General features: G+C 53.8%; 2 protein-coding genes across 10 annotated transcripts in view; one reads left to right on the top strand and one right to left on the bottom strand.

The window, feature by feature from the left end:
- Positions 1-1,702: 1,702 nt before the first annotated feature.
- On the bottom strand, positions 1,703-19,026 carry HAUS8 (HAUS augmin like complex subunit 8). The gene is made up of 11 exons (XM_045989680.1): positions 18,797-19,026; positions 16,097-16,161; positions 13,470-13,525; positions 9,814-9,895; positions 6,877-6,969; positions 6,670-6,764; positions 5,974-6,039; positions 5,710-5,868; positions 5,379-5,520; positions 3,096-3,237; positions 1,703-2,119 (listed from the first exon to the last, which is right to left on the bottom strand). Exons 1-11 carry the CDS (start codon positions 18,823-18,825, stop codon positions 1,921-1,923), a joined length of 1,128 nt encoding a protein of 375 aa, XP_045845636.1. The 5' UTR covers positions 18,826-19,026; the 3' UTR covers positions 1,703-1,920.
- Positions 19,027-19,151: 125 nt separating this feature from the next.
- Positions 19,152-22,224, top strand: part of MYO9B (myosin IXB) — an 84,171-nt gene continuing 81,098 nt past the window's right edge. For all 9 annotated transcript variants that reach the window (XM_045989821.1, XM_045989818.1, XM_045989825.1 and 6 more), the window contains exon 1: positions 19,152-19,248. The gene's annotated coding sequence lies outside the window, so the exon portion shown is untranslated. The remainder of the gene's footprint in view (positions 19,249-22,224) is intronic.

The following is a 22,224-nucleotide window of genomic DNA, read 5'->3' on the forward strand; positions in this document are numbered from 1 at the left end:
GACGAACAGCTGTTGGGCTTATGAACAGCAGGGCCAAGATGAAGGGACAACCCTGTTTGGAAGGCCGGCACCTCATCAAAGAAGGTGAAAACAAAACCGTCCGGTGGGCTGAACTGCACAACCTTTTCTCGGCAGTAATGGAAGTCTTGAGCAGAACAAGAGGCCCCCTGCCTGGGTTTCTAGACTCAGGGGTCATGGCCAGTGGTCAGGCCATAGTCAGGCAAGTGGCTGCGGAAAGCTGGCCTATGAAAGGGATGCCCATGTGGGGCCCAGCCCTGAGGGAATCACTATGGGAATTGGAGGGGGGCATGAGTACAGGACACGCTAACGCCCATCAGAAGAAATGCCTCCCAGGTTTGGAAAGGGATTGGAATCGGCCCAGGGTCCGCACTCAGGATGGCCTCCTGGGCCATGAGTGGACATGGGGGTCCTGTAGCAACGCAGAAACGTGCTGAATGTCGACAAAGTCCCCTCGCACCCACGGACGCACAAAATGCCTACAAGAACTATTCCATCTGCCCACACGAGAGACAGAGCTACAGATGGCTCCGTGGCAGGTTCCCTGGTGGGAAGGCCCGGGTCCTCGCTGGCAAGGGAGATTGAGGCTGGTAGCCCTGGGGAGCTACAAATGGGACCTGACAGGAACAGACTGGGGCTCTGAACGGGCTTTGCTCAGCCGGTGGTATATGCGGACGCCTGGAGAGCTATAAGGGAGCTGCAGCGGAACCCGCCACCGTGTGGAGCCGAGCCCCATTCCCTCAGACCGGGGAACATGCTGATCGCCCGTGACACCCAACAGCGGGCAGAGAGCTCCCCTCTGCAGAGGGACAGCTCAGTAGGAAACTGGAATGGGCCTTGGAAACACTGGCTGTTGAAAGCCGGGGGAGATGGCCTGTGGGGCAGTAAGCGGGCTAAGTGCAGGAAAATACTGACAGAAGGACCAGGGTTCCTGGGTGCCCCCTCCTGTGGACCCAACGTTTTCTGCACACGAATGGGGGACAAAGGAGTCGGGGGGTGGGAGAGAAGTTTCTGGAACTCCGATCCAGGAGCTCTGTGGGAAGCCCCAGAGCAGGCTCTGAAGAGACGCAGAGGCTGGGAATGTTCGGGCTTGACAGGATTACAGGTCAAGTGTGGGCAGAGACTGCGGGGCAAAGGCAGAAGCTGGACAAGAGCAGTCCTGTCTGTCTGAGCGGCCTTAGCAACAGTGGCCACGTCTCTTTTACTGGGACCCATGACGGCAACGGAACTGTGTCTCTCCGGGAACATTCCCGTTCCCAGGGCTGTAACACAGGCCTGTAAAGGGGAACCAGCCGACGTCCACGGAGGCACGCTACCTGGGAAGCAGCCGGATGGCCGGAGCCCACACAGTGTTGACAGGAGCCGGCGGGCTGGCTGGGCCGATCCCCTGTGCCCCACTGGGCATGGGGCGTAGACCACAGCTTAGGGCCAGAGCCTGACAGTGCCTCCAGCAACAGCGCTGGGACCCTGGCCTGGGTGGGGAACTTCCTGTGGTGCGCCAACTCTGAACTTGCTCCAGGATGGTAAAGGGGCAAGCACTACAGGGGCGGCAGGACACGAAATCCCCCTGCAAGTGAAACACTCGCGTCCCAGGAGTCCCAAGACCGAGGAGCCGCAGTTCAGAAGAACCTGAGACAACGCGAGCCTTCTCCTGGCCCCTGACATAGCAACCAACGCTTGACTGCACAAGTTTTATTCTTTAAATATCAAGTGATTGATATGCTTGTACAAAAATAGCTACATCGCCAAAGTAGTGTCTAAAGTGCTTGAGCTCCCAGAGCGTGACACGCACGGCCGTGGCACACACGTGTGCGCTGAGCCGGGGGAGGGGCCAGGCTTTCTTCCCGGCGGTCGGCAGGGAGGTCCCCCCTTGGGCGGGGGGGACACGGCTGGCGTGTAGACTCACGCCGTGTGTGGCTCCCCGGCGCCCAACAGAAGCGGGGTCCGGACCTCCCCTAGAGCTTCCCCGCCGGCGCCTTCCTGGTTGAAGTACCACTGGCTGGGGGCCTCCAGGCCCTGGGCTTCCTCCCAGACCTCCTGGTTGATTAAAGCCGCCTCTTTACTCGCCTCGGCCGAGAGGTCCAGCACCTGGGCGAAGCTCCTGCAGAAACGACAGGACGGATGAAGCCTTTCGGCCTCTGGGCCCAGGACCAGACAGAAGCGAGCCGCGTCCCATGCACTCTTGGGGAAGCACGCATGACTCAACACATCTGAGCAGAGCTCGGAGAGGCCTGCGAGAACAGGACGGGGCAGGTGCAAAATAAGAGTCATTTATCCACCAGATATTTGGGGAACCACGCCATGAACGGACGCGTGGCCTCATGCAGTGTAAACGACAGCAGGGAAATACATGCTAAAAGAGTGTGTCTGGCCAGCTGTAGCTTTGACCCTTGTGATCTGGAACCTTCTGGTGCATGAGGAGTTCCCCTGAGGGCATGCACACAAGAAGGGAATGTCCTAGTAGGTGGCAACTCTTTTTTAGGAGTAACTTTCAATGTTTTTCCACATTTCGAAGAGCATATTCAGCATCATAAGAAAGAACAAAAGGAGATTTTCGGGGGGAAGATGAAGAGGAAAGCCCCAAGGGTTAAAAAAAAATCCCCGGGGGGAAGCTTTAACAGCGAGAAAGGTGCCAAGGGGGCTTGCTGGGGGAGCAGGCTTGGGGGTGCACTGCGGCCTGGGGGCTGCTTGCCCAGGGCCCACATTCGTGAAACCCATCAAACCAAACCGAGGATCTGTGCCTTTTCTATATGAATTTATACTTCCAGTAATAAGTTCCAAGAAGATCACCCCAAGCCTTTACCCCAGGAGACGTTTCAAGCATGAGCAGGCCCACCCAAGGGTACCGGAAATGCTGTGACTCTGGGGAAGTACAGGACAGGTGATGCTAGAGACCCCTTTCTACTGTGGCTTCTTGAGAACGCACATGGGAGTTTGGGCTGAGTTCACGGTGCTTTGCACAGTCCCCTCTCCCTGCCTCAGTGGGCCCCTGCACCCCCGGCCTCTGCAAACATCAGAGCTGCCCGCTCGCCGGAGCACGACCAGCTGCTCCCAACTTCAAATCTTTTCTGCAGTACCTTCGGAGTTCCAGATCCTTCTTCTGGGTCATTTCCTTGAGTTCGCTCAACAGGTCCAGAGCTTTCACGTTTTCTTCTAAACTGCCGATCCCCAGTTCTTCCAGCAGATGGCATGTGGTCGTCAGCTCCCGCTGCAAACTGTCTGGAGGGGGAAAGGGGCGGTCAGCCAAGGGTTTCACAGTGCCCCGAGCAAGGGACGGGCTAGTTGGGAGGCTGACTGGATTCTTCTGGTTCCCCAGAGTGCTTGTGTGTTATGCTGGAATCATGAAGAGCTCAAAGGCAGAGAGGGTCACGGGGGACAACATTCATGTGCTGGTACCGCTTCTCTCCCCCTCCCTAGTGCCGCAGATCACAGGGGCCTGAGATCGTAGGCCAGGTGTGTCCGCCAGCCGGGCGGTCGCTGGAACGGACCTGGAAGGCCACTCTGACATCCTCAAAAGAAAGCAATGCAAAAGGCCAAGGAAGTCTGTCCTGCAAGCAACTTAGAAACAAACCTGTGGTTCCCACTCCCCGTTCCCAGCATCTGTGCCCCCCTCACCCGAGAGCGTAGCCTGCATTTAAAGAACGCAGCAGCTCCCCACTTCCGCACACGCCACACCATACACACACTGAGTCATAACCCGCCACCGCAAGGTTCTGAGACCCTTGTAAGGGTCTTCCGCAAACACCCACACTCTTATACTCCTCGTTCTGGTCTCCACTGCCTCCTCCCAAAAGACACGTTCAGGATCTAATCTCAAGGAGCTGCGAACGGGACCTTATTGGCCATGGAGCCTGCGTCGACGTCACTGGGTTACAGTGAGGTCTGTGAGCTGGCATCCTCTGAAGGGGAGGGCGATTCGGAAGCAAGGCCGTGTGAAGACACACGTGGACTGGCGCGACGCCACCACCAGCCAAGGAATGCCAAGAACAGGGAGCAACACCGGCAGTCAGGAGAGAGGCACAGAACGCATTTTCCCTCCAAGTCTCCAGGAGGGTCCAACTCTGCTGACACCCAGACTTCGGACTGCAGGACCCCTGAACTGAAGGGAATAAACTTCTGGTGTTTTGAGCCACCCAATCTGTCATTAGTTCCAGAAGCCGCGGGCTCCTTCGCAACCCGATCCCAACTGCTGGCCGCCACCCTCGGCACTCGCCAGGGACGGGGTCCAAGAGCGGCAGATGTGCAGCTCACTGCCGTCGCTGTAAAACCGGACACCCGCACGCAGAAAATCGCTCCACAAGGCGCATTCTTCAAGACTGCGTGTGATCCCCTTGCTACTCCGTACCGGGAAAAGCTGGATTAAAATCACCCGTGTCCGAGATTACCAACAGAGCAACGGCCTTTGTGATCTTGAACTGCGTTTGTGGAAAGTTCTGGAGGGAATGTCCACCTGATTTTAGGTGGCGATCCTTTACTTACATCGGCCTCAAACAAGACATATTTAGATGGCTCATGAGGACCCTGCCTGGAAATAACCAGACTCTAGGCCGGCTGAAAACTTGCTTTGGGAAGATACTTGCTCTCTGGCACCTGGGTGGCTCAGTGGGTTAAGCCTCTGCTTTCAGCTCACGTCATGATCTCAGGGTCCTCGGATCAAGCCCCACATCGGGCTCCCGGCTCAACAGGGAGCCTGCTTCCCCCCATCCCTCTGCCTGCCTCTCTACCTACTTGTGATCTCTGTCTGTCAAACAAATAAATTAAAAAAAAAAAAAAAAAAAAAGACACTTGTCCTAAAGAGAATTTTAAGGTCAAGCATGCATGTGGACTCCTTCCCGTGAAGGATCAGGTGGGAATCCTATGCCACAGAGGGGTCCCACGGCTCTTCACAGAAGGCAGGACGGGGCTGGGGCACCTGGCTGGCCTGATCGGTAGAGCATGAGACTCTTGATCCTGAGTTTTGCGACTTTAAGCCCCACGTTCGGTGTAGAGATTACATTTAAAAAAAAAGAAGGCAAGATGGGGTAAGGATCAGCGTCTCTGAAGAGAACCCCCCGCCTTGGGGGACAGTAGCCAATCCCCAGGACTGTGTTTTGGCAGGGATGGAAATTACTGGGCCGATCCACAGACCTGGCTTCAAATCCCAGCTCAATCCTTACTCGGGACGTGACCCCGGACAAACTGCAGCCTTGCCAGCCCCCTCCACCCCTGTCCTCTGCCATCTGATGAGGGACACACCATCTACTCAGAGGAGGCTATGACGCGACACAAAGGGATAAAGGCGGCTGGCACACGACAAGCACCGACCCGCACCGGCCGTTCACTCACTCTGCCCCTTGCCCAGCAGCCACCCCGTTTCCTACCTAAGAACTGCTGCCCGTCCCCGTCCAGGTGGACCGATTTCACAGGAAGCTCGTGCCTCGTGGTGTCCAGGGCTGTGGCGAATGTCTTGTACTGCTCCTTAAAGCGTTCAGCCACAGCCTCATAGGGGGTGAGCATCTCGATCTGCAGGCAGGAGGGAAGGAGGCCTAGGACACAAGACCCAGTCCCATGCCAGCACCCAGTGGTGCCAAAAGTTGGCCACAGAGTCAGAGCCAGGCAGCAGGGACAGCCCCCGTCCACACTCCCTCGGATCGCCCTGCTGGGCTCACCCCGCCCCGGAACGTGCAGCGCGGCGACTGCATGGCCGCTGACCTGAGCGTCAAGGACGTTTGCCAGCTCCCGCTTCCGCTGAGTGAGGAGAAGTTCGCGCTTCAGCTCGTGGGCCTTCTTCTGTAGCTTCTCCTTCTCTTTACACATTATTAATAAATTCCTCTCTGCCTTTTCTTCGAACGAAGCGAGACCATTCTCCATCTGTCAAGCGCACAACAGGAGCTCAGGCCAGAGGGAATGCCATCCCTGCGCCTCGCAAAGCCTTTCCTCCTGCCCCCGTCATGCACGAGCGAGCTCTGTCCCCACCTTCACGGTCAGCAGGGTCAGGAGCAACGTCTGGGATTCCATCATTTCCATCGCCTCCGACAGGTCCTTGGGGAGGCGAAAACAACATTTTTGGTTGCCAGTGAATTGGTATAAGCCTTGCTCTCTCCTCACCGGAAGGGCAGAAACCTAACCTTCAAAAACCTGACTTAATTCAGTAGTCTGATGATTCTCTCCTGTGTGTCAACCCGCTGTTTCTCTTTTCTCGTTTTGTTTTTTGGGGCACCCTGCGAGAAGGAAGGGGGTGGTCCAGGCCCTTCCCGTGGCTGGCTGGTCCGGGTCAGCTGGGGGAGTCCTGTGCAATCAGGGCCACACTGAAGCCAGAAGGCGGACCTCCCACCCCAGCATGAGACCCCAGCCCAGCTGTCCTCCCCTGGGGCCCAGGGCCCAGCCTGGTGCCTTCCCTAGCATAGTACCAGCAAACGAGGCCCCAAATCTCATTGTTCACATGATCTCGCCTTCGTAACTACATATACTTATACACGTATTTGGGGCAACTTAAACTCTATGAATATTCCGAGGACGCATGTGGTCTTGGGTTTTCCCTAAAACGTGGGGCTGCCTTGTTCCATTTTAGAGCCTCAGGGCTCGAGTGGCACATGCTGGGGGTCGGGGACGGGGGGAGCTAACATCAGACGTCTCTAACTCCACAGCTTCTCTTTCATCTCAGACACTCACCGGGCTCTTTCTCTGTGAAGAAGAAAACGACGACGAGTCGGTTCTCTTCGACATCGTCTTTTCTAGCTGCGGAGTCTTTCTAACCATACTCTTGTCTAAGATCAAGAAGAGCATTTGGAAGGTGAGAACTCAGAGCATGCTTCGGCAGCTCCGAGGTGTACCACAAGGCCCAGCTGGGGAAGAGCCAGGGGCAGGTGGATGATTTACCGTTGATGGCCGAGAGGTCCAGGTCCGGCGGGGCGGTGCCGTGCCCTTCCAGCAATGTGGACTGCAGGTCGCCCTTCCCGATTCCACTGTTGTCTGTGGGCCCAGTGAGAAGCCCCAGAGGTCGGCACAGTTTGCAAGGTCCTGCGCGCTATGGCGGGACACAGGCAACTCTGTGCAACCATTACGGGCTTTTTTTTTTTTTTTAATTTATTTATTTGACAGATAGAGATTACAAGTAGGCAAAGAGGCAGGCAGAGAGAGAGAGAGGAGGAAGCAGGCTCTCCACTAAGCAGAGAGCCCGACGCGGGGCTCGATCCCAGGACCCTGGGATCATGACCTGAGCTGAAGGCAGAGGCTTTAACCTGCTGAGCCACCTAGGCGTCCCACTACGGGCTTTTTGCTTCCGAAAAGCCAGCGTCTTGTGAGGGGAGCGGGACAGAGGGCTGAAGCAGCTCTGCAAATTCCCAGCTAGCAAGGTGAATCTATTTCAGAGTAGAAGGAGAGAGAGACGCAGGCTCTCCAACCCAGAGAGGTGAATACGCCTTGCTGCTTAGCTTAGTGTTTTGGATAGGGGTCTGCCACCTGCCATGCATCCGTTCTTTCTTCTGCTTTTCCCTTCTTTCTCCAGCAGCTTCTGGGCTGTTCCTCTTCTCCGGGGGGGGGGGGGGTCCCTTCATCTTTACCCTCTATTTAACCATGTAAAGTTACGCCTGACGCCCCTAAAATGGGCAGTAGGGTACTGCGGGCTACAACCCAGCCAGGGATCCAGGGGGCCGCGAAACGAACAGATGGCATGTGAAATCCTCCCTGTTGTTAGCAAGGTGGCAGCCAGTGGTTGAAGGAACGCCCGTGTGGCCTAGAAAGAGGGGTATGTGGGAATCAACAGAGCGGTGTCATGGTGACGTGTAGAGTGTGGGGCCCTGGGTTCAAATGTTCGAAAAATTCTAACGGAACAGGAGTCTGTTGACCTCCTGGGTAAGAGGATGGAAACCTGAGATGGAACACAGGACTTTTTACTGCTGCTGCTTTTGTGCGAGTTATGTGTCTCATCACGCGCATGTACAGTGTTTCCTTCGAGGAATAAGACGGAACTCAAACTGGCCGACTCAGCTCACTCTTCTGACTGAGCCCCCCTCGTGGCTATGGGTTGTTTTTTTTTAAACATTTATTTATTTACTTATTTATCTGACAGAGAGAGAGACACACACAGTGAGAGCGGGAGCACAAGCAGGGGGAGTGGGAGAGGGAGAGGCAAGCTGCCCACGGAGCAGGGAGCCTGATGCGGGGCTCCATCCGAGGACCCTGGGATGATGACCCAAGCCGAAGGCCCCCAGGTGCTCCCTGTGGTTGTTTCAATGATGGTTTCTCAGCCCTGACACTATTGACATTTGGGGCTGCAACTCCCTCTGGGGCAGGGCTGTGTTGGGGGCAGCAGGCAATTGAAGGGCATTTCCGGCCTCTCCCATCAGACACAAGTGGCAGATCTCCCCCCCCCATCACAACAACCCACTGTGTCCAGACATTTCTAAGTCTGAATCGCCCGTGGGTGAGAACCCTGATTTTAAGATGTGGCTGACCCAACTTCTGACCCTTCTGGGCCGCACACTGGCTTTCCCGGCTGGACATGTGGCCCCAGACCCAAGGGCATGAGCAAAGACTACAGAGCTGGCCCTAGCACATGGAGCATGCCCAGGTCAAGGAGCAGCGCAGACGCTGGGCAAAACACCGAAAACCACGATCAGTAACTTTCTAATCCCCAAAAGGCTAGCGACTAACAGTCTACTATTGATTAGAGGTCCCTACTGAGAACATAAAATCAATGAACATGTATTTTATATGTTACGTGTACTATAAACTTCATTCATTTAATAAAGTAAGCTAAAAAAAAGGAAATATTAAGGAAATCGTAAGAGAAGATACATTTACAGTATTGTATTATAAAAATCCCACATATCGGGGCGCCTGGGTGGCTCAGTTGTTAAGCGTTTGCTTTCGGCTCGGGCCATGATCCATGATCCCATGATCCCAAAGCGGGCTCCCTGCTTGGCAGGAAGCCTGCTTCTCCCTCTCCCACTCTCCCTGCTTGTGTTCCTGCTCTCGCTGTGTGTCTCTGTCAAATAAACAAAATAAAAAAAAAAAACAAAAAAACCCACATACGAGTAGATTCATGCAGTTCAGACTCATGTAGTTCAAGGGTCAACTGTACTTAATTTTTCCCGAGACTCACAGTTGTTGCCACTTTGAACAAGGAGGAGTGGGCCAAGGAACAGTTTTGCTTTTTATGAACTACTTTCGTGAGAAAGAGGGCCCAGTGCTGCTGGAGAAGTGGGCATGTGAGGAGCTGGCGGAGTGCGACTCTGGGGAGGGGCCTTCCCAGACTTCTAGAATGAACACACTGACTACAACTGAACACCACATACACAGCAGTGATCGACGGGGCAGCTCAGGAGTGAGTATCCACCCTCCTTGTCTACACTTTCCATTTTCCATTGCTGTTGATTTCCGTTTTACCACAAACACTTATGTCTATGATCAGAAAAACAGCAAGTTTTGCATATCACTTTGGTGACGGCTTCTAGGAAGATTAAGGGGAAATGTTATGAGGAAGACCTAACCCAAGGTGGTGAGAGGCAGGAAGATGAGGCCTCACGGGCCCCCTGAGTCGCACTCTCAGAGTTCCACCCAGGAAACGGTCATATGACCAAGGAAGTGCCATGATGGCCGCACAGGAAGTAACCTCCTCTCTTCCCCGGCCATTCCCCTCCGGCTCCCCACATGCCTCAGACCTGTCCTTACCCAGACACTCTAACTAGCTCCTCTGACACTTCCCAGAAAGATGGAGTTTCCCCTTAGCATACTGGAAAACAAAATCCACCACCACATTCCTCACTTACGAGTTTCAGAGCTGTTTCACACCCTCTCTCCATCTTTACACACCTTTGCTCTTCTGGAGCAGGTGGAGTTTCCTTCCCCCTTCAGGCATCTTCCCACCAGTCTTCACCGCATCTGCTGCAGAGGTCTGTTAGGGGAACACATGACAGTCAGGATTCAGGGGACAAGACACCTGTCTTCCCGGTGTGTGCAGTTTGTATCTGCTATCACTTTGGGAGAGTGACGTAGGGTTCTGACATTTAATTACATAGAAATGGGACGGCTTAATCAAAAAGGATACCCTCACATGCACAGAACACAGGGAACCACCAAAATGTTTGCCAGTGATTGGCTCTGACACTGTAGACGCCAGGTGACTGATTTTCTGTATCCTTTTTTTTTTTTAAAGATTTTATTTATTTATCAGACAGAGATCATAAGTATGCAGAGAGGCAGGCAGAGAGAGAGGAGGAAGCAGGCTCCCCACTGAGCAGAGAGCCTGATGTGGGGCTCAATCCCAGGACCCTAAGATCATGACCTGAGCTGAAGGCAGAGGCTTAACCCACTGAGCCACCCAGGCGCCCCTTCTGTATCCTTTATAATATTTGCAAAGAACATATTCCTCCGGTCATCAGGAAAAACAAAGTTTCTGTACAAGTAATAATCTTCAAAACTTATTAAAAAAAAAAACAAAAAACAAAAGAAGCAATGCATGGAGCTCACAAGCCATTACAACATCCGAGCAGAAAGAAAACCTTGAGAAGAGCAAGACCATTTCAAAGTGTAGACACCACCCTGATTCAACCTCCTACTGGGGGTCTCAGAATAAGAAATAAAAGGCAACCAGCTTAAAAAGGAAGGAAAAATCCTCTCTTCTTACATGATTTGCAAAGAAAATCCCAAATGCTACTAAAACCAGTAAGTAAAGGGGTGCCTGGGGGGCTCAGTGAGTTAAGCATCTGATCTTCATTTTGGCTCGGGCCATGATCTCAGGGTTGTGAGATCAAGCCCTGTGTGGAGCCCAGGGCTCAGCACGGAGTCCACATGAGCTTCTTTCCCTCCCTTTCCCTCTGCCTCTCACTTTCACTTGCACGTGCATGCGCTCTCTCTGAATAAATCAGCAAAATCTTTAAGAAAACAAACAAGTGAGTTTAGCAAGATTGCAGGATAGAGGGTCCATATAAAAAGATCACATTTCGGGGCACCTGGGTGGCTCAGCTGGTTAAAGCCTCTGCCTTTGGCTCAGGTCACGATCCCAGGGTCCTGGGATCAAGCCCCACATCGGGCTCTCTGCTCCGCGGGAAGCCTGCTTCTCCCTCTCCAACTCCCCCTGCTTGTGTGTCTCTCCCCGTCAAAGGAATAAATTTTTTAAAAATCTTTTTTTTTAAAATACGGCAAAAGAGCCAGGACGGGCCAATAAGTACATGAAAAGATACTCAAGACCATTAGTTGTGATGGAAATGCAAATTAAAACCCAACAAGACGACACTTCACAGCCACCAGAATGGCTTTGGTCCATCTCAAAGTTCCAACCGAACTCTCCTCTGGGGCTGTTGGGAATGTAGAGAGCTGCAGCCACTTTGGGTGTCCACACGGAATCCCACACGAGAATGTGTAAGGTGGTTTTGTGCACCATGGCCCAAACCGACAATCAAACCAAATGCCCTTCACTGGTAAATGGCTATGCCTGCCGTGGCCCGCTCACCCTGGGGAACATTCCTCAGCTCCCCGAAGGAACCGGCACTGTGAGAGGCAACCACAGGGAGGGACCCCCTCTCCCTTCTGTGAAAACACATGCAAGAGGCTGCTGCACCCTGTGTGACCCCTTCTTAATGACCTTCCAGAAAAGGCAAAGTTATAGGGATGGAAATCAGGTAACTGCTGGGATGGGGGAGGGGCCGGCTTCAGGGGAGAGCCAAGGGATGGGGGGTGACTGTGCCGTATCTTGACTGTGGTGGGTCTGTGATGGGATAAGTTTGTCAAAACTCGCAGAACCGTGTGCTAAAGAGTGACACTTAACCGTGTAATTCTACCTGAAGAGATGAAAAGAAAAAAAAGGAAGGAAGGAAGAAAGAAAGAAAATGGACAAGCTCGTAGGAATCGAAAATACCAGAGCACACAGACACACAGGGATGCTTGTAAACAAGTTCACAAGGCAACACTAAAATTAGGAGGCAGGGACTGTGATCTTTTGTTGAAACTCACTTCAACAAAGTAAATCATGTGAATTTAAATTAAAAAACAAACAAAAAACCAAATTAAATCACAGCCTCTGGGTGATGTGTCAGGCAGCTTCCTCAAATGTCAAAGTGCACCTCTCTGGGTGGAGAGGTTGATCGGGGAGGGAGGCTGTGGAGGGGGTAGCAGGGGTTATGGGAAATCTCTGTACCTGCCACTCAGTTTTGCTGTGAACCTAAAACTAACTTTAAAAAAAAAAATTAAGTCTGGGGCACCCGGGTGGGTCAGTCAGTTAAGCGTCTGACTCTTGACTTAGGCTTAGGAAACGATCTCAGGGTCGTGAGATGGAACCCTGCATCTGGTGTGGAGCCTGCTTGAGATTCTCTCTCTCCTTCCACTCCCCCGCCACCGCCCCCTCAAGTGCGCTCTCTCACTTTTTAAAAAACAAAAATAATAATTAAAAAATTAATTCCACTGAAAACAATTCACCCCCAAGAACTGACAGCAATTTGTGAAAAAGGTTTCCTTTTCCCTCAAGTTGGAGCTTAAGTCACATCATTATTTTTTTAAGTTTATTTGTTTATTAAGTAATCTCTACACCCAACATGAGGTTCGAACTCACGACCCGTGATCAAGAGCAGCTCGCTCTTCTGACTGAGCCAGCCAGGCGCCCCTTCCATCACCTTATTAAGAACCTACCATTCCACTCTACCAGAGTAAAAGGTAGGGAGCAGAAATTCATAATTCACTGAATTTTACCAAAAACCAAATTTGGGAAAATGGAAGGAGTAACACAACCTCTCCACCTTCTCAGTATGCGCACAAAGAAACAAGATACGTAACTGGGTCATCTACTGAGTGTTTCTGTTAAATGCCACACCAAGCAGGTGCTCGTGTCATTAAGTGCTTCATTCCACCGTTTTCTTTTTTTTTTTAATTTATTTTCTACTTTGTAGATCACTGCTTTTTTTAAAAAAATATTTTATCCATTTATTTGTGAGAGAGAGAGAGAGCGCGCAGGTGTACACACATGCCCAGAAGCAGGGGGAATGGCAGGCAGAGGGAGAAGCAGGCTCCCCACTGAGCAAGGAGCCTGATGTGGGACTTGATCCCAGGTTCCTGAGATCACGACCCAAGCCGAAGGCAGACGCCCAACCAACTGAACCACCCAGATGTCCCTGTCCATCATTTTCAATAGCTGCATGATTTTCGTGGTGTGACTACAGATAGTTCACTAAACTCTGCCTCTAATACTGGGTGCTTCAGCCCGTTGTTTCTTCCCCACAGTCCTTCTTTAAAATCCTGCAGGTGTTTTTCTAAGCGCCAGCCAAGGCCAGGGGCTGTGAGCTGGGCACCCGACAGCGCTGCTTCAGGACAGAATCCAGAAAGGGATTATCGGGTTGAAAGGAACAGTCTCAGGTTTCAATAGAGATCATGTCTTTGCAAAAGGGATTAGGACCATGCTGTGCCCGGTCTGTGCGACTTGGGTCAGAATTCCAAGTCCCACAGAACCCCATTCAGACCATTCAAACCGACGTTTTTACCTTTTTGGTGGTTTTCTTCTCATACTGCAAGTATCGGGACTCGATGACTCTTCCACCTGCGGGGGGCACACTGTCGGTTTAGAAGACGACGGCAAGAGCGGAACGTGAAGAGCCGGGTCCCGCACCATCAAAAGCCAGGTCCTATGTGCTCTCCCAGGTCCACAGCAGGAACAGGGGTGGGGCAGGGGGGCACTCCTCCCTCTTGCTCCTCTCAGATCTCGGGCTTCAGTACCCTCGAGAATGTATGGGACACCTACTATATGCGAGAACATGTGTGATACCTAGGGTTTACAAGTCCCCAGGCTATAAGGGAAGAGGCTCAAAGCAGATAGTGGATTCAGGGGCAGGGCTGGGACAGGATAAAAGACCTTCTGCAGGGGGGCACCCGTTGGCTGCCCCTCCCCCCTCTCCAACTCACTCCCTGTGGTCAGAATCCCGACCACCCCTTCCTTCATGAGTCCGTGTGTATGACCCACTCATGGTACAAGCCTTTCATGCCTCTTAATGCCCTTACCTAGCTCGGGGCCTCTCGGGAGACCTGCTCAATGCCAGGGTCATATACCTTGGGGACAGCCCAGCCCAGGTCCCCCCCCAATTCCATGCCTGCCTTGCAGTGAGGGGGTTTCTCACAATGGCCCAAGTGATCACCCACAGTCCTCTGCTCAGACCCAACCCCTCTCCCCGGTCCTCCCTTGTACCTTCTCCCCCCATGTCCCCCACACTGGGTCCCCCCAGTTAGCTAGTGACCAGTTACTGCTTCACCGGGAAGACAGCAGCAGCCCCGGGAGACCCTCCCACCTCAGCATCTGGCAGCCTCCCAAGTTCAGGGTCATATCCTGGCCCCACCAAGTGGAGGGACCTCTGTGCTTGCCACAGCTCTGGCAAACCCCCTCCCCCAGTTCCGCTCTTTAATGGTCTTCCTGGTCTTCCCACGCCCTCCACCTACACCTCCTCCTCCACCTCCACTCCCCTCTACAATGGCGGCTCCTCTTCCTCTACCCTCTCCGGAACCCCAGTCCTGTCCGGTGTGGTTCTCACAATCACCCCTGCACCAGAGAAACCCCTTTCTGCAAGACCACCGCGGTCTCCCTGCTCCAAAGCCCACCGACCCATTCCCGGTGCGCATTCTGAACACAACACTTGCAGGCACGCTTCCCTGGAAACATCCTGTGTCCTCCAAGCGGGCTTCTCCGCTGGTGGCTGAGAACGGGCTCCCTTGCAGGTCCTGAGCATCTCCAGGCACCTCGCAGGCCTCACATCCCCTAGGGGACCTCCCTCTCAACCTCAGTGCCTCCGCTCTTTCTGTTCTAGCTGCCCCGAGGGCCAGGATTTCTGTCTGCTTTGCTGGTGACTACAGTCCACCACCCAGAAGGGAGCAGGTACTGGGCCAGGCATCAGGTGCACCATTCTATACTTTTTCTAGGTAGCTCCAGAGCTTGGGGCTCTACCTTTCTCATGAAGGGACCCGGGATCATGGTTAATGTCCCATGGCTTGACAGTTTGGTTAAGTGACATGGTGATTTCAACCGGATCTTCACTCCAGGATGTCATCTTACGCTGGGTCTGGGAGTGCAGCTACAACCCTGAGTGGAAAGGAGGTACACCCATAGTTCATGGGGAGCATGAAGCTGGACAAGGAGCTAGTGGTTGCCTGGAGCGAGCACCAGGCAAGGAAGAGCCATGACCGCAGGGTGAGTGGGCTCAGACCATCAGGCAGGAGGTGCTTAAGGGTCAAGGCCAAGACCAGGTGGGGCCCAGGGGAGAAAATCCAAACACACAAAGGGTCTACCCCTGGATGTCCGGTGAGGGATCAGGGCAAAGGACACCTCCATTTTCAAGCACAGGAAATGATGCTGCTTTTAGTCCAATGCCATCGGCAAAGGGTTTTGCTCCTCCGGAAGGATCCGAGGCCTGGGGTTCCCTGGATAGCTGAGTTTCCAGAAACCAGGACGTGCGTATTTGTTTTGAACAGCAGTGGATTTTCCAGAGAAGCAATGGTACGACGAAGGATATAATTTGTGTTCCAGAGCTAGACCACGTGTAAACATACTAGAGGTCATAAACAAGATCGGCGAGCCAGGCTGTAACGGAGGACCCTGCAGGCACTCGGAAGCAGAAGCCTGCTCTAAGTTCTCAGAGACGCACACTGGCACGCAGAACACTTGAAGAAAACAGCTCTTTGTATCAGAGGCATGGACTCCAAGGAGGGAGATTCTCGAGCCCACTGCCCATAGCGGCACTGCCAAGAGTCAAGGGAGGCTGTGAATAGTGACTGCAGACCCAGTCGGGGACACCAGATGTGGGGGCACCCGAGATGCTTCCAGAGAAGAAACTGAGACCCAGTGTTTGCTAATGAATCCAGCTCTGGCTCTCCTCACCCACACCTCTAGTGGCGAGGCCAGCACACAGCCCATGACTCCTGCCGCTGGAAGGGCCCACTGCCCTGGGTGACCTCCCCCAGGTCCTGTCACACCCCTGGCCGCAGAGCTGGATGACCAGACTCAGACTTCCCAGATGTGTCCCTACAAGGAAATAAAGGCCTAGCCTCCCTGCTCTGGCCCGTTTTTTTCCTTCCCCAAAAGCACTTACTGAAACTGGATCGTAAGCTAGATTCCGACTTTGCTTACCTTGTGTTTTTCTTCCTTTCACCTTAGCGCCACCAGGAGTACCAGGACCCCCCGTGGAAGGCTTCCTAGAAGAGGGACATAGAAGGTCTTGCTGACATAGTTACGTAGTTGGCCAAGCTCAGGGAAGGCAGCAAGGAGCCCAGTCTTCCTTGGGACAACGCAGTCCCAGCATCCCCAACCACCGCCCCCCCATCCCCCGGCCACACGCCCATGTCTCCCAGGCAGGGTCACCTTGATGGGAATAGAGACACAGAGTCCCTGCCTGGCTGAAACTGAGAAGGGCCCAGAGCAAGAAGAGTGAGAGGGGCAAGCAGGTTTGCCAAGCCTCAAAGATCTCAACTTAAGTCAGGGCTTCGTTAATTGTGCCCACTGTATGCTCCTGGTGATAACCCGGTGAACGAGAGATGGAACTCCTTCCCCGAGAGGGAAGAGCAGCGCTACCCGGTCAGGCCGTGTGAAGAGTGCCCCGACACTTAAAGGGGTGAGGGGAGGTGAAAGACAAAGCCCATTTGCCCAGGTCCATAAGGAAGGACATTCAGGGACAGGGAGCAACAACGCCAAGGCACAAGGGCAGAGGAGAATGATGTCAAAATAGGAAATGATCAGCCCTATGGCTTCACTGGCAAGAGTTCTGACTTCCCGGCTTACAGGTTCAGCCTACCGACTGGCAACCCTTCTCTGCAAAGGACCGGACAACAGGTATTTTCAGCTTTGTGAGTCGTATGTTCCTTCCAAGAAATAAGAAACCCCAAGTGTACTTCAGCCCCAGAAAGAAGCGAAGTACTGATACATGCTAAAACGGATGAGTCTCAAAAATATTATCCTGAGATGGGGGCATCTGGGCAGCTCAGTTGGATAAGCATCTGACTCTTGATTTTGGCCTGGGTCATGATCTCAGGGTCCTGAGATGGAGCGCTGAGGCAGAGTCTGCTTGAGATTCTCTCCCTCTGCCCCTCTTCCTGCTTGCTCTCTCTCAAATAAATAAATAAATCTTAAAAAAAAAAAAAAAAAACTTAAAAAATATTATCCTGGGGGCATCTGGCTGGCTCCGTCCATGGGACATGCAACTCTTGATCTTGAGGTCAGGAGCCCGAACCCCGCATTGCGGGTAGAGTTTATTTAGAAAAGTAAACAAAATCTCTTTTAAAAAATTATCCTGAAGGAAAAAAACAGACACAGATTGTACAATTCTATGTATCTGAAATATCCAGAACAGCCAAAGTAAGACAGAAAGCAGATTGTGATGGTCAGGAGCAGAGGGGTGGATGAAGGATGGGGAGTGACTGAAATGAATACAAAGTTTCCTTCTGGGCTGATGAAATGTTCTGGAACTAGACAGAGCTGGTGGCTGCACAGTGTGAATGTCTTAAGGCCATGAGATCGCTCACTTTGAAATGATGTTATGTGTTTCACCCCTATTTAAGGGAAGAAAGAATGAAGCTCGATGTATTAGGAGAGAGGGAACCTTGAGGCAGGAGACTCCGGGATGCGTCCCAGGTGTCCAATCTGGGCAAGCAGGACGCTACCAATAAAGACCAGCAACCAGAGAGGAGCTGACTGAGGGGCAGGGCCGGGGCCTGGGCACTGTAACCCCTGCGGACGTCAGGACACAACCTCCACTGGTCACAAAGTGGCAGTCCCCTTGCTCAGCTCACTGCAGGCTCTGAGGACCCCAAGTGAGACCCAGCGGTGCTGGGCCATAGTGGGCAAAGGCAACCAACCAAATAAATGCTCACTAGGTGCCTGTAGGTCTCCTCCTTCACACAATCCTCCCAACCCTACAAAAACCTCCCCGTTGCCCTGCTTTACCCTTGTTTCCTGGAAAAGGACCAGAGTGTTTGAACAGGTCACCTCTGGCAAGTCTCAAAGCTGGCAAGGGACAGAGCACAGATTCCCTATGGGGTCTGAGCCACGGCTCTAGAATCAAACTAAACGGGGGTGGTGGGTTCACTACACCTGTGCCAGCCTCAAGTACCTCCCCCCAAACCTCGGAGAGGGTAAGGGCAATCTCACAGGGTAATGACCCCTGGATTAAACACAAGTGATTTCAACTGGTCTATTAAACTTCAGTTTGCACTGGCACAACAGAACATCAGCCGAGTGAACAAATAAAACGAACTCAGCCCAGGAATCATGCCTGGAACCGGGTAAATGGTCAAAGTCTTGTCTCTATTGCTCTTGCTGTGTGACCCTGGACAAATGACCTTCTCTCCCTGAGCCTCTATCATCTCATCTGTAAAGTGGAAGCATAGGAAAGAAGGGTTGGGAGGATTAAAGGAGATTCTTTAGTGGCCCAGCACTTGTCCACTATAAAATGGCAACTAATCGCGACAGATCACGTTCAAGAGCCACGCACTGTTCTAAGTTCTTAAGTTTCACCCGAGGCCTACAACGTCGAACGGTGGCGTCATTCGCCGGGTTTCTCAGCGAAGGAAAGCGAAAGCACAGAGAGGTTAAGCCACTAGCCAGAGATCGCCCCGCACCCACACAACTGACTAGGGGCTCAAGTTTAGTTCCGCGCCCAGGCTGCCGAGCATGCGCAGCGGCCGCCTCCCGCCTCCCAGAGCCCGTGCACCCTCGGTGGGTCCTGAAGGGGTCAGATGCCCAATCCCCAACTCTGCTGCCCCACCTCCCCCAGCTGTCGGCCATGGCCTTCTCGCCGGCACCCACAAAATCCAGACCCGTGGCGCTTCAACTCACCCAGCTCCGCGTCCCGAGGAATCCGCCATTTCCCGCCTTTAACTCAAAGGCCGGCTCTTCAAGTCCGGGTCCCCGCCCCGTCGCCCCGGGCCGGGCCATATTGCGCCGCCATGGGAGGGGTGTCCGCTGGCCTCCGGTTGCGTGTCTGCTGGTGAAGCGGGAGACCCCTGAGCGCGCGCCACTCTGTTTTCCCCTCACACTTGGTTTCATCCACCAGCTGCAGGAGGCGGTGTCCGGAGCCAGTAGGGAGGGGGCGGGTCTTCGCGGCGCTCCGCCCCGTAACGCGCTGGCGTCACGCCCCCGCCCCGCCCCTCCGGAACCCGGAAGCCGGAGCGCGCGGGGGAGCGGCGGGCGCGGCGGGGCGGAGCGGCCCGACCAGTGGTGGGCGGTCGGGAGGGCGGCCGGGCGGGGAGCCGGCCCGGGACCGGCGGCGCGCGGCGTCGGAGGCCCAGGTGAGTGGCGGCGGCCGCGCGTTGGGGGCTCGATCTCGAAGCTCGCGTTCGCGGGTTGCCTTGTAGGCTACAGAGCTGAGGGTTAATGGAGGGAGGCGCGAAGCCTGGGGTCGAGGGAGCGGGAACGAGCTTGGGGGTCGTGAAGGGGTTGTAGGAGACGGAGTGGGAGCGGGACGGTTTAGGAGAAAGTTGATGGAATGGGCCTGGTGAGGGAGTTTGTGGATGCAAAGGGAGCAGGTCTTGTGGCTTTGAGCGGCTTCTCTGAAGAGGACGTGGCTTTAGTGGTAGTTGGGGGGTCGCAGGAAACGGGGCTGGGAGGGGTAAAGGCAAGGAGGCGGGGTTGAGAGGCCCAGGCGGGGGACGTGGGGCAAAGCCGGTGGGAGGACAGCCGGGGTGCGATTGGGGGAAGAGTTACAGGATGGCCTGGGGGCGTCTGCCCTCGGTTGAAGGGGTAGACGAATGGCTACTGGGGGAGGGACGCGCCTAGGGTTCTGTGGGTGCTCAAATTCTGGAGGTCTGAACCCACTGGTGTGGTGGGCCACGGAATGGGGAAGGGGGCAAGGGGGGATGGGAGAGGGGGACAAAAGTCATGGCAAGAACTCAGCACCCCCCTGAGAAGGAGAGGAAAGGACAGGGTAGCAGGGTACAGATGTCGGGATGCTGCCCATGGGATTTTGGGTCCCCCTTTCTCTTGTTTCATGTTTCTTGACTTCACCCCCGGCTGCTGGGTAACCCCCACAAGTCCCAGTGCCCTCTGGGCTGGTATTCTGGTATTCCAGACTTGGAAACCGTGCTCCTAAAATGGGGCTGGCTGGAGTCGGCAGCGGGGGTGGGGGGTGGGGGGGGTCCCAGGGAGCAAGGAAGGAGACTCCAGACCTCACTGGGGCCGGAACTGGGTTTGAGAGGGGAGGGGAGTGGGTGTGCACACACCCGCGTGTGCTAGGCTGTCACCACCTCCTCAGAGTTGCATCCTTGGACTTAAATGGGTAAAACGACATACAGGAAATCTGTCCCCCGGTGGCTGTGAGCTCAGCCAGGGAGAGGCAGGGCAGCCCGCAGCCACGGGGCAGTCAGCCTGCATGCTCTCCCTTCTCTCCCGGGCGCCTGATAGGCCAGGGGTCTTTAAGGGAAAGCCATTCTTGCACCTCTTTGTCTGAGGTGGGAGCTGGTGGGGATACTGTGTCTTAGAGTTGAAGGGTCCCAGCTCCTACCTTTCTGAGGAGTATTCTGGTCTTGGAGTCTCCAGACTCTTACAGCATCCAGGAGCCGTGGGAGGCCTCTTGGGCAGCTGGGCTGGGAAGTTGTTTCATCGTCTGATGGGCCCGCCTCTGGCAAGAGCCTTGCACTGGGCAGTTTTAATCAGCATTAATTTCTCTTCTTTCCTAACCGTGGGGATCCTTGTCCAGCCAGGATCTGCCAGAAGGGCTGGGGGGCCTGGGTTTATAGCTCATTCAGGAAATGAATCTGGATAGATTGAATGTAAAGAGGGCCATAGAGAGAGTAACTTTTTCCTTTACTTCCACAATGTTCTGGCCCTTATGGAAGGTAGCTTTTGGCCTTGCTTGCCCCAGGGCACATGATCAGAGCCCAGAGTCATGCCTCCTACAGACATTGAGTATGGCCTTGCCCTGGCTAGGACACCCCCGAGTGAACAGAACTGGAATCTTCTGGTTGCATGGCCCTGGTGCTTGTCTCCCGGTAAGTGCAGCTGGGCAGGCTCTCGTGTCAGAAGTCCCAACCTCCCGTCAATCTCGTCTGTTTCTTCACCTGCAAAATGAATGGATTGGCTTCATTTAGCATTTCTTAGGTTTAGAACCCAATCTTGACAATCTTAGCGTCTCTGGCACACAGCCCCCTCGTGTTTTATATAGTGAATCCCTACTGCAGTGATCCCACTTGGGTTCAGCTTTCCACTATATGGTTTGTATCCAAAAACAACCTTTTTTACTGTTCCTTTATCTTTTGCATGGAAAATTCCACAAATTCCACGTTTGCTTTTGCACGTTATACCTGTTCCCAAAGCTTTAGCTGCACCTTTCCGGTGCAGCTCAGAAATCCCTGAGTGAGACTCTCCCTCAGTTCCAGACTTCTGGCTCAGAGGAGAGGGTAGAGACTCAGGAATGTCCCCTTTCTATTTGGCTGTAGGATCTATTTTCTGTCCCCGACAGAGGCTTGTTAGTTTGCCACTTCCCTTTCCTTGTCTCTCCCAAGTTGTGTCTTGCGTGGGCTCAGGAGTTCAATTCAGCAAGCGCTGATCCTTCCAGCGCTGGGGGCTGGGCCCTGGGGACAGAGATGAGCCTTCATGACCTGGAGGAGGGACATTCTGGTGTTCTCCCTCCCACTGGAATAATGAAATGCAGAGTGAGTGGTCAGTGCAGCAACCGAGGCGGTGGGACCGAATCAGGAATGGCTAGTGCAAGCTTCAGGGCTTGGGGGATTCTGGCAAGTTTCCTTGGAAGAGGTGGCAAGGTCCAAGCCAGGCCTCGAAGGATATGGAGGAGTTAAATCAAGCCAGGAAGAGGGAATTGCATGAGCGTGGGATCACTGCCCTGCTCTCCCCTTTGTTGAGCATCCTTTGTGATGGACACTTTTATACCCATCTCTTCTATTCTGCCAACCCACGACAAGCAGTCCTGGTTCTTTCTCCGTATGGAAACTGAGGCTCAGACAGGTGGCGACACCAGAGATGGCTCCCTGGGCTTTCCAGAAACATGAAGGATCATTAATAACCTCAAATTAGCAAAGACCAAACTGCGGGAGCACAGTTTCTCAACTGCAGCACCATTGACATTGGGGCTGGGTTATTTTTTGCTGTGGGGGCCATCCCACCCATTACAGGACATCAGGCAATATCCCTTGTCTTCACCCAATAGACGCCAATAGCATACACCCCCTGAGTCGTGACCACCCAGAATGTCCCCAGATGTGGCTGTGTGTCTCTTAGGGCACAGAACCACCTCTCCACAGTGAAATCTC

This window comes from Meles meles, chromosome 20 (assembly GCF_922984935.1).
Source record: "Meles meles chromosome 20, mMelMel3.1 paternal haplotype, whole genome shotgun sequence".
NCBI lineage: Eukaryota > Metazoa > Chordata > Mammalia > Carnivora > Mustelidae > Meles > Meles meles.